The 12,807-nt window shown below is 41.7% G+C and overlaps 1 protein-coding gene across 5 annotated transcripts in view; it reads right to left on the bottom strand.

Annotated features, from left to right (window-relative positions):
• Positions 1 to 12,807, bottom strand: part of rhobtb4 (Rho related BTB domain containing 4) — a 39,883-nt gene that overhangs the window by 25,525 nt on the left and 1,551 nt on the right. For 2 of the 5 annotated variants that reach the window (XR_004577096.2, XM_026931079.3), the window contains exon 1: positions 348 to 12,804. The exons of the other annotated variants lie outside the window; for them this stretch is intronic. Coding sequence is in view for 1 of the 2 variants with exons in the window: in XM_026931079.3 (XP_026786880.1) it covers positions 348 to 376 (29 nt within the window). In the remaining variant the exon portion in view is untranslated. Of the gene's footprint in view, positions 1 to 347; positions 12,805 to 12,807 lie in introns of those variants that run through there. 5 annotated transcript variants of the gene reach the window in all.

The raw sequence follows: 12,807 nt of genomic DNA, 5'->3' as shown, positions 1-12,807 counted from the left end.
GGTGGGGGTTGCGGGTTTCAGAAGTAAGCTGCAAAGATCTTGTGCAAAAGAAAGAAAGAAAAAAAGAAAAAAAAAAGAGATGCAGCAGAGCGGAGCCAAGCCCATGCGCCTTACCGCGAGCGGACAAAGGAAAACAAAGCCAGGTGTTACAGCACTGACAAGCAGCGCAACCTGCAATCACATTGATTGATTCCTGCAATTCCACCCAAACAGACTCATCAGTGCATTGCAATGCTCAGTGTAACGGTGCTGCAGAGTGATCTTGATCTCACTAGGCTAATTCCAGCTGTTTTCAAGTCATTGCATGTGATTCACTTCCCCTACAGAAACCTGACACATCTCCCTACCTTCCAACGCTTCCAGAATTGACCCACATGCCAGTCCGGGCGCAGGAGGTCTACAAAAAAAGCGCGAAATGAGATGAAGTGCTGTAAGTTGTGAGCTCATTCGCTCGAGCCTGTCACAAAGGAAGCATCTTCGCTCGCGCCTCCGCTGAGCAGAAGAGAAGTTTCCCGGATGCTCGGAACTCGCCTGTGGCTGTGCTGAGTGTTCCGCTTTCTCTCACAGCTCCTCACTAGCGCATTTAAACCTGTCGAGGGGGTCTCGCTGAAATGTTATTGTTTCTACAGTTGATTCCGCTCACAACACACGCCCCTCTCGCTTTGCGTCATGAAGACACACCTCAGCGCCGAGTCAATGACGTAAGACAAACGGGAGCCAATCAGAAGCGCGTCCCCGCCCCAAAGCGGGGTATCTCGAGCTCTGTTAACCCGCGCTGTTCCGCAGTCGAGCGCGTGCGCGTGTGCGCGCACACATGGAGATGCATAAGTCTACCATTGCTATATGAGATTTAAAAACACTCCATTGAAAGTTTTTTTCCCACTGAAATCACTGAAATAAAATGTCAGTTTGCGCTGTATTATAATCACGTGACTGACTCTCTGTACTAACTGATCAGGAGGTCTGGAAATCAGGAGAATCAGAAAACAACTCTGCCTGCCTTAACTCTGGACTCTTTACATGTGAAACTTTCATGCAGTTAGTTTTAGGTTGTATTACAATATCATGCAACTTGACTGTCATAAAAATGATTCTACATTAATTAAAAAAACATGCAATACATGTACTTTATTTGGTAAACTTTGTGACAAGACAAAGAGAAAGAAGTAGAGCAGAATATTTAAAATGTAAGATAAGGTAAGAAACAAGAAGCAATTGGCAGGAGAGCATTTCCTTTTTGGCTGCAATGTCCATTAATTTCTGTGCCACAAAACAGAATTAAGTTAAATGCAGGATTACAACAGAGTTGTTAATATAGGAAAGTGTTTCTCACTCCTGGTCGTGTAATACCCCTTCCCCATGCACATGTTGGTGTTTTCCTTGCTCCCAACTCACCTAAATTAACTCAGCAGCTCATTAACAAGCCTGAAGTAGACTGAACTTCAAGGAGGGAAAACAGAGGGCTGAAGTACTCCAGGATCAAGACTGAGAAACACTAATATATACTATTATTATTATTATTATTATTATTATTATTATTATTATATCACATCTGCATACAGTTACTTTGTTTAAAAAGTGGCATGCATTTAGGCATAAGTGTCAGTAAACTAATGTAGGAATGTAGCTTGATTATCATAGTGCATACAGCAGTTAATTCCAATCCACTAATTTGATTGGACAAGCAGAGTTCCAAGAATGCTGATATTTAGAATAACAGCACTGGTACTGCACTATTTCACTGTTTGTATCACACGCAATGCTCTATCCAGCTGTAGCTTCTTTAGAACCTATTTTTGGTGATGGAGCAAAACTAAACAAAATATTCGGCCATATTTTGTCTGAAATGTCAGTTACTCAATATTAATTTCTTGTGCTGTTGGGACCAATTATCAGCACAGATGTGACTACCAGCGACACTCATCCTTGTGCCCACGGCTGAAACACAGCTGTGCTGACATTCGGTACAACAGCACTCTTATGTGTGCAATATTGCATAAATATAGACCATGCTAGACCTATTATAAACAGTTTGATTGGATATCTGAAAATTTGCTTCTTGATTTATTTGCTAATTTAAAGGATCAAAGACCCTACCTCTGGCCATGCAGAATTAAATTCCACCAGGAATGTGGCTAATTTCAAAGCACTAAATCATTAATATAGTTATATTTTAGGACACCACTAAGTTTAACAAGCTTTTGCAGATGTGTGCCATTGAGCACAGATTACAAACACCGACCTCTACTGGTCTATTGGAAAATTTCCAAACTGAAATGAACACAGCTTTGATCTGTTCCACTCTAAACATTACATCAGTTCTCATTTGTATATCAGAGTAACCACTTCAAATAAAAAAAAAGCTTTTAAGAAAATGCCCATGCTCAATAGACCAATGAGCTCATCGCCCAGAGAGTGGCAGCAGTGTCAGTCGCAAGCCTAAGCAAGTTGTACGCCTCCTATTCCCACACTTTGCTCAATGCAGGCCTTTTCATCATCCGTCTGAAGCCCAGCTGGACACTAGCAGGCAGAGTGGTGCCGACAGCAGCAGCAGACCCTGAGAAAGAGATGCCCCCTTGGCCCCTCTGGCATTTCCAGAAAGGAGAGCGAGTGGGAGAAGTGGACTGGATGGTCAGAACAGAGAGTGCATTGGGCATGCTTACGAAAATGGACATGAAAATCTAGGGCTGTCTATGAAAAGGAGTTCAGTCATGTTGTATTTGGTGTAATGTATGTCACACTGTTTAAACTAGGCCATACAAACTGTGGCAGGCAGGGAGACAGAGAGACAAATTAGTCAGCCAGCTTCCTCTGAATGCATGAGTGGTAAGCCTGGGAACGATTACGGAATGTCTGCTGGGTTGGCTTGTGTCCGTATGTGGTGGACAAACATAGTCATAGACAGAGATCTGAAACATCAGGAAAAAATCCCTCTAAGGCATGTACTCCTACTCATATAGGCTACTGTATATGGGTCAAAGATAGAAAGACACCTCCCAATTTTATTTGTAGTTTTATTCTGATTGTTATTCTGAATGACAAATTTGCACTTAATATGTAACTCCTTTATGAGACAGCAGAGAAGTACAACAGAAAAACATAAGGAATGAAACAACAGGGTGTGCTGTTATAGTAAAATAATCATGGGGTGGTGTGATATGACCCGTGGAGGGCTGTTACCACCCCAAAGTTATTATTTTCCAATAATAGCATGTCTGGACGTGTTTAATTCCTTGTATACCACAGCCAACTACTCTAAACATTCTTTTTAAACATTTGTTGAAACATTTCATGTTGTGGAACAGCCATGAAACAGTTACTGTTATCACTTATGTTATGGCAGCTATAAACAGTCGAACCCTCACCAGTTTCACTCTTTTTTTCTCTCTTGAAGTTAATGAGGCAAAAAAAATAACAAAAACGCACCTTGTCATGTTACCAAGAAACCAGACAGCACAAAGTCCTCTGTCCTGAAGAAACTTACTGAATGTTACAAAGTGCTGACACTGGAGATTCCTTCCGTAAATGGTAAATAAATGTCTCCTTACAGAAAGCTTCACCATATCAATGATTGTACTCTTCTCCTAGTTAAATATCAACATAGTTTGTATCCCCTTATTATTAATCTTAAATCATGTGGACAGTCCCAGTGAATGAATTATTACTACAGAAATGATAACATATTAGAACAAGTGCTGATTTGAGTGTGATTTTAATTACAGACAGCACTCCTGTCAGAGCAGCTACATTCTAACCAAACAGATATTTCTGCTATGCTTTGTTATAATTAGTATGAACACAGAATAATGGTCTTCTGTGAAATAAACAGCCTTCAGAACACAAAAACCACATCTAATCTTTGATACACCCACCCTCTGGTATAGATTACAGCAACAAATCCCCCCACCCCTTCTTCCTCTGATACACACAGACACACACACACACACACACACACACACCCTTAACCAGTCCTCCACTCCAGACTCCCTAGGCACTGAAGGGGCAGGCAGGCTGACAGCAGGGTTGTGAGCTAAATCGGGCAGAGGAGACAGCAGACATTTAGGGCGCCACAGCTGTACTGAGCCACTCGTTTGTCCCCAATTCACAAACTGCAGACTATCCCTGAACTGTTACATGCTTCACACCTACTCTTCTTCTTACACTGTGCACTAAGTGTTCAGTCCCGCTGTCTGGAAGATCAACCTCGACACAGCAGTCACACCCTTACTGAGAGGATGCGTGTGCTAATTGCTGTCCTCTTAACATGAGATATACAGACGTCTTTCCCACAACTACAAGAGATACAGGGAACAGGAAGTAGTTTCGTGGTATCAGGAGGATGGCGTAGTATGTGGGCAGTTTGTGAGTTTGTCACTGTGTGTACAGAACATCCAAATGAGATAAGACCAGAAATATTGGAGATAATGGACGGAAAAGGGGAAGAGGTGAAAATATAAAAGAAATGGCCGAAGGACAGGGTGTGTGAAAGAAGGAATGCAAAGAGGACAGAGGTGGAGGAAGGTAGAAAATATTTGGAGCACAAATAAGCTGTAGAGAGAAAGAGTGACAGTAGAGGGTGTGGAAGAACAAGGCAGAGACAGCAGAGGAGACGGAGGCTGCGAAACCGAGGTGGCCCACACAGGAAAAGTGAAGGAGGAACAAAGAAACTGTAGAGAAAAACAAGGGAGAGGCTGAAGAGAGAAAGCAATAAAAATAGAGAGACAAAGGCAAGAGATGAACAGAACTCCACTTGTTTACCCCGTTTTATCTCATTGTGGCAGGGCCAGGTCATGCCATCTTATCAATGCAGAATTTCAAGCTCTCCAAGTATGTAGGCACTGCACATCCAGACCTGTCATTGTCATGCATGATCTACTTACTGCTCTAATTCATGTTTGGTAATCAGGCTGGAACGTCACACGACAGGTTTTTCTCCAAACAAGCACAGTTTTAACTGTATGACTGTTATCCTATCACTTGATGAATATACACTACTGCTCCTAGACAACTGATAACACAAAGTGGATTGTTGTGCCATATTAATTTTGGTTATGTAATATGTGAAAGATTTGTAGCTCTCATAATTCACAATGTTCTATATTGTTATATCCCATTTTTATCTTCAGAGCTGTTACGTCACTTAGCCGACGTGGGAAGCCATGTGCAGTTTGGATCATTATTTTCCCTGAGCACTTCTCTGAGCTGTGTGCTGCTGGAATGGGTGCTGGTGGTGAAGTGGGGCAGATGTTTGCTGAAAAGTGCTATTGGCTTGGGTGACACGTTGCAGGTGCCTGAGAGCACTGTCAGCACATGCCGAAACACAAACACACATACACACACTCAGATAACTCTAGCACCAAAAAAAAAAATTCCGGCCCACTCTGTAGTGCATGCACTTGAATTCACATGCACACAGTTCCTGCCAGCCCATACAGTCAATCGCTATCTCTGGACTGCAGTTCCCTGTTCTTAAGTACAGGAGATCATGATAGTGGAGAATGCAGTCCTGCTGTTATCCCTGAAGTGGTCGCTTCCCTGAGCCCCAGTGCTAATAAACACTGGAGGGTGGATCCTGTTCCAATTCCAGCCTCCAATAATCCCTCTCTGATTCATTGCTTCTGAGGCTAAGCAAAGAATTATGGGAGGTTGGAGGTGGAGCAGGGTCAGCAAATGCTCCTCATTCTTCAGTAGCTTAAAGCTTTTTTGATGTAGATGGAGATGGAATGAATTTAACGGAGCTCCGGGAAAGGCTGGAGATTCAGGGTCATCGGGGTTTATTGGACTTCTGAATATTACACTTCCGCTTATGGTTGTCATTTTTACTAGTGTTCCTATTTAAACATTGGACAGAACACTAGACTTGAGATAAGATACTAGACTTAACTGAAAAGCTCTGGTCTAATCTGCTCAAACAATTCTTTTGTTGACCATTTTAACCATCATGAGCAAGACAATCAAATCTGAGGACGTCAGAATTCCTATCTGTGTTTGCTTTACTGCAATCTGCTTTTTTTATAGCAGGTCAGGTTTTCTAGTTTACGACTTTACCTATGAGGGCAATGGAAGAAAACAGAGACACATGCACATTAGCTCATATTCTCAGCTGGACATTGCACAGAGGTTAAAAATGAGGTTTTTTAAACAACCTGCTCAAGTGAAGAGGCTAATCTCATTAAGTCTTCACCCAGCCGCTCCAGCGCCAAGGCTTAATCACAGGACTGCGCTATGGTTGAGTACCTGAACATCTGATTTACAATGCCAGCCTCTTTCAGGCTTAGGGCACTTAATTTGCCCGCGGATGAGCTGAGTTCAGATACAGAGCATATGTAGGATTCACAGAACACTGAATACACATTCAAATGTACCTGGTTTAAGCTGTTCAATCTGAAGAACCTTGATCAGGAAAACTAAAGCAGAGAAAACAAATCCTGAATCAGCAATTGAACATTGCATTTTCACAGCCAGGCTTCATTAATCACTATCCGGAGCTGCAGGACAGGCTGCTGTTACCAGGCATTTGCACTTGTGCACTAGTTGCAGGAATGCTGGAATCTTCTTGAGCTGTCAGTGTCACAAACCCTCACACTTTGATGTGTAAACACTGCAGGCTAGATGATCCAACTGAATTAGCAAAGAGAGCTAATGGAAAAAAGAAAGAGTTCGATCAGATAATTTTAAACACCTTAAAAATCACGTACTGCCAATTCTTTTATGAAAGCTGAAAATGAAGATGAAATAATGGGCAAATTTGAGTTAAAGTAACAGATGGTTTTCTCTTTATTTCATAATTAGCAGTATGTTGAATATAATCCTTTAAGCAGTATGCAGCCTCCTAATGAACACTGATTAGGGCACACCTAATGCAACTCATCTAGCACTCTTACATTATGTAAAGTAAAATTATGAAGAGACAGGGAGTGGAGAGGGTGTAAAGAAGGGTTGGATTGGACAAACAGGTTGATCAAATACAAGGCCTTGCCAGGGTAAACACCTCAGGAGCTCAAGCTGCGAGCACAGCACGCCAAGCTGGGATCAGGCTGTCTACCTCTGGGAGAGCGGAGGAATGCCGCAGGGCTGTAGACAAGACCCGCTTTAATTCTGCCCTGCATGGAGCTTGGAACCAGTGATAGAGAGAGAGTGCACACATCACACTCTCACAAAGGCATACTGTATGTCAGTTCCATTACTGAGATGCTCTTATAGGCCATAGAGCTGTCATCATAGGCTGAGGGATAGAGCAGGAAAAAGAGAAAAGGCTAGCTAAAGAGAAGGAGACTACAGTTTCTTTTCTGTACCCATCTCTCTGTCTCTCCGTCTCTCTGTTATTGACACTATTCCTCTCTTTGTCTGTCTTTCTCTCACTTTTTTCTCTTTTTCTGAGTGTGTGTGCTTCTGACACTGTCTCTCCTGGGACATGGGCTTTCAGTGCAAACAGGAAGGAGCTTTGTTGGGATGACTGTGTGACGGTGGATTGTTGACTGGGTGATGCTGTCACACTTATGGAATGCACACGCACAATGTTTAAAATGTGGAGAATAAACATCTAATGAAGCACAGACAACCATGGCCAATACTGTGCATGCATGCAGCTACAACAAACACAGAGACAGCAGGTCATGGGGTAAGCACACACAAACGTACACATACACACATCCTGCCTAATGCCCTGTAGAACACTTCTGAAAAGCAATGGAAAAATCCATACTGTTGTTAGCTACATACCCATCACCAATAGGCTCCAAGCAGCCATCAGTTATGGAAAAAAGTACACTGACACTAGGGATTAAATGTGCTCACTGAACAACAGACTGCTTTCACAGGTCATGTACAGATAAAATACTGTAAAACTATACCGTTATAAATATAACGGACAGACATAATATTTATTAAGTTATCCTATCATATATTTGTTAAATTCTATTTTTTTCAGTCACAACGCTCAACACACTGTGTATCTTAGTCAGCTTAAGTGATATTGCTTATATTTAATGTGGGGAGAAAAATAGAGAAATAAAGAACAATTCAATAATTAATGGCTGGAGTGGAGAACAAAAAATATCAAGTGAGCAGCAGTTCTGCATACGCCTTGCTTATGAGAGAGGTCAGAGGAGGGGAGGCTACGGTAACTCAAATAACCACTCTTTACAACCATGGTGAGTAGAAAAGCAGAACACACAACACATCAAAGCTTGTGGTTGGGCTACAACAGCAACAGGGTTTCAATCCTGTCAGCCAAGAACAGGGATCTGAGGCTACAATGGGCACAGGCTCACCAAACTGGACAGATGATGATTGTTAAAACCTCCAACCTTCACCTGTCCTGTCTTGACTTTATGAATGATGTTATTGCATTGCACTGCTGCTGATGTCTGGTTAAGTGAACTTGCCTCTACTTAATTTGGGGAAAGATGAGAAAAACAGAATAATTCATTAGAGTGCACATTGTGCTGTTGCTGCATTGCTCCCCACCAACACTTACACCAACAAACACAGTAATGCAGAATGAAAACTATATTCCATTGTAAGAACAGGAAAAGTTCTGTGCCTTGTTTTGATAGCACATTTCTGAAAAGGGCTGTGATGGTGGCCTCCCAGTTTCAGCTGTTTAGATGTATTATACAAATACCTCTCTGGCAACTCCCAGCTTGAAGCAGCCAGCCAAGCAACATTTGATCGAGCAAAACATGACCTGTGGTTCAGGGTTCCTCTTATAGACAAGGATAATCACATCTGTGCATTTTGTTTTGTAGACAAATGAGATCTGTATTATGCATTTCCTGAAAAGAAGTGTCTATTCAGTTCCATTTTAATTCCATTACAGTGGTCTAACACTGGTTGAATGACGACTCCACGGGTGGCCTGCATTGCAGACAGCAGACAGCAAGAAAACAAATGTGTTTTTGTACCATACACATGCGGTTGGAGTTTAATGTTTGAGCAAGATGTTAACACAGTTACCGCTGCTTACTCAGGCAGCTTAACTGATGGAACAGAACGTCTGGGCTTCTTGGATAGAAAGGACCAAGAACTCTTATGCTTTTTCTTATTTGTAACACTTTTTCTGTACCTGTTTCCCTTTTTTGTCCCCCACACTCATATGAACACAGAGGAGGTGTTAATTCTGCTTTAATGAGCCCCACACCTTTGCAAGACAGCTTTATGAAAACTTATTAAAAGTCAGCCAGAAAATTGTGCACCCTCTCAACTTCCAATCTTAAGATGTATGACAAGGAATCAAGCAAAGCTTTACTAAAATCATGATGGGCATAATATATCTTGGGCCGAGAATGAGTTTGTGGCGCTTCACTGAAGTAGATGTTGCCTTCACTCCAAGTGTTGATGTTGGATCTGATCCCTCTCACTCCCACTGACTTTACATAAGCTCTGTAAGCCCAAAACTGGATACTTGATCTCTGTCTACTCCCTGAAAGTGTGTTGCAAGCTGCCCTTCCATGCTGTGTTTCTGGGTCAGTATCATCTATCAGTATGTATCGAGAAGTAGAAGTAGCTCTATAACAAATGCTTAACTAGAAGAAGAGAGTAGAACATCTGGATATGGACATTGAGGTTCTCATGAAGAGTTGTGCAGCCTATTTTGCTGCATTCATTGTCTTGTCCATGTATCGTTAAGGAATGATTCATCATTTCCAAACATTGAGATAAAAGTTGGAACATAATCATCGTCTATCCACTCACTCACTCACTCACTCATTCTCAGTAATATCCTGGTCAGGGTCGTGGCGGATCCAGAGCCTATCCCAGGAACACTGGGCATAAGGCGGGAATACACCCTGGATGGGACGCCAGCCCATCCATTGTAGGGCACCATACACATACACATTCACACACTCATTCACGACTAGCAGCAATTTATCTTAGCAATTTCACATGTTTGAGAGGTGAGAGGAGCCCAATGTAAACTCACATGGACAACTCCAAAAATGCTTCAAAAAGTTCTCTGGTTAGTTACATTATATTATATTAATTATATAATGCTCTGTGCTATTAATCAGAACATAAAACTATTTTAGTGGCACCATAAATGCCTTATAAAAAACTGAACTCTATTTTCTATTAAACTGTATGCATTGTAAGTATATTAGGTAGCTAGCAGGGATTACAATAGCTAGCATAGCCATATAGATAAGACACAGGAATGTGTTTGATGTTTGGCTAGATATCATTAACATTAGGATAAATCTGACTGGTTTTCCATATTGTACTGATAAGAAATATTTTGAAACAAGGATGGCTTGAACAAGATCAGTAGCAACTCACAACAGTATTAGCTAGCCAGCTAGCTGTGACTATTTATCCTCACACAAAATATGACTAGCTAACTAATTAGCTCTCTATAGTAAGTGACTACAGGGAGTGCAGTTTATGGCACTATTTATGGCAGAAAGTCATTTACTACCATGTTTAGGGTTAAAATATTAATCCACGTAGTCTTTTCTGATTGGTGTCATGATGTAGTACAGCGTTGTATTATTCTTCTCCAAAATGGCGCTGAATACTGTTGGTATCCATTCTAGTAAATTTGCCAGTAAGTGTAATCGTCAACTGCGTTCACTGGAACTGACTCAGCTTACATAGAATTTCTAGTTTAGTGTCAGTCTGTTCATTGGATTTAATTTTGAAATTGAAAAAAAAAAAAACTAATGGCAAATTACCCCTGAAGGTGAGCCACCAGGAGGTGGGCCATGTACACAGACAACATGGACATGGACATGCAGCTAGGCTGAAGAATAAAGTTGAAGGGAAGTGTGTGTAAGGTCAGTGCTCTCTTCTGTTCTGGTATAACACCTTCTAGTGTTCACATCTCTCAACAAACTGGCACTGAAATCTCCCCGCCCCACCCGTCTTTCCATCACATGGGTATGTGTGTATGTTTACAATTGAGAAACGAAGCATGTGAATGTAACGCGTGTGTAAGATGATGTAAACTACGTGCACTACCCCCATACTGTGCACAATGTTTTATGTTCTAGAGCTTTCCAAGTATTAGAAAATTCATAGAATGGGAATCACATGGCATAGTGACAGTGACTGACTTTTGAATGTAAGGAGAAGTACCCAAGCCTGCGTCTGTGAAGCTACTGACCTGATTAACTGGTTCAGGTGTGTGAGATCAATGATGGACATTGCAAAGTAGCATTCGGGTCATGTAAGTCATTCAAGGACAAAGTTTAAAAACAGATGCTGGGTTATCCTATCAATGTAATTCAATAAAAAGTAGTCAGAAACTAGTAACACCTCAAGGTAGCTCTCACTATCAGTTCTAACATCCATGTCTCGCGTCTGGGCTCCTTTTCTTTCTTTGTGTCCTTGCACTTCTTTTAAACATCGCTTCTTAAAAATTACCCCGCTTATTTTCTGCAACTCTGTCACTGGTTCTGATCGTTGTTCACTTTCTCTCTCTTTTGTGGTTAATTCCAGCAAGCACCCCCATCTCAACCCTTTGTGCCTCCTCTACAGGATCAGCACTCCTCTTTTCTTCCCTTCATTCCTCTCTTGCTTTCCCGCTATCTCTCCATCATTCTTATGTCACTCTATCACCCATGGTGCCCTGGCCCCAGTTCTTTGCACATGGACTCGTCTTTTTTTTTTTTTTTTCTTTCAAAAACAACTTCGGGTGCAGCCAAGAGAGCAGAAAATAGAAAGAACACTGGACAATGGCTTTCTCTTTTAACTGCCTTGCTCTGGTGCAGATGAATATCATGTGCTTTGGGGGGAAAGACACATTTATTTTTCCCTGTGTGCAGATGAATATGCAAGACACTTGCAGAGGCAGAAAGACAGCTTACAGTATGCATGCTTTAAGGCTGTTCTGAGCATATTTCTACACCAACTTGCATGTTTGTTCGTGTATGTAAGCCAAATGGGAATTGCCTTGATTTAGATGGCACGTTGCCCTGTTAGACAGACTGGAATGCAGAGATCAGTCACCCCACCCCCCACTTCCCCAAGTGCGCCAGGGTATGGAGTTTAAGGGGAGAGAGATATTGCTCAAGACGCAGAACCCCAGAGTCTTATAAGGTTCCCAGCTGTGCTGAGCTGGCCAGCTCCTCTGTGCTCGAGAAGCCTGGAATGTTTGTAGTGCGAGTTCTCTGGAAAGCTCAAGTCACCAACAAGAATCTCACTGAAAAAAGGAGACACAAAAGGGGGTGGTGGGAAGCACATGAGGAAAGTACTGCCTCACCCAGGCAAGAAAGCTTACTCATCCGTAGAAGACATCTTGCTAAGTTTGCTCCTGAACCGACAGGACAGATCTCTGGTCGGGAACACTCAGTGCTACTGATTTACATTTTAGACAGTGGATCAAATGCATATGCACATAACTGTTTTTACCATCAATACATCAATAAATACCAAAACTTGTTGTTTCAAAAATCATTTCTTTTATAAATCAGCTTTGCCAATATGATCAATACTAAAAAGCATTTTACTACAAAACTGAGAAATGTATGATTGAAAAAAGGGACAGTGAGGCAAAATCAAGCAGATACTGGGCCCAGAACAGTGTTTACGCAGCTGTGTTAAGTTACCCAAAAAGAATAATAGCCTATAGCCTAACTCTGAAGAGTGCACAAATCTGCCCAATGCTGCTGAATTTGCCTCCAATGGAATATAAACAGCAAAACCCCGAGCGCTCAATTAACTTATTACCTCTTTGTGCACCAAGCTGACTTATAAACACTTTATGTGTTCGTGCAGCTTTGTGTACCTGCTAATCTGCTGTGCACCTCTAAAGTTTTTGTAATAAAACAAGCAAAATTATATATACAAGTAGTCCAACAAAGGCTG

This window comes from Pangasianodon hypophthalmus, chromosome 24 (genome assembly GCF_027358585.1).
Source record: "Pangasianodon hypophthalmus isolate fPanHyp1 chromosome 24, fPanHyp1.pri, whole genome shotgun sequence".
In the NCBI taxonomy this organism is placed as follows: domain Eukaryota; kingdom Metazoa; phylum Chordata; class Actinopteri; order Siluriformes; family Pangasiidae; genus Pangasianodon; species Pangasianodon hypophthalmus.
The sequence above is the reverse complement of the archived record's forward strand: the minus strand, read 5'-3'. Positions and strand labels throughout refer to the sequence as shown.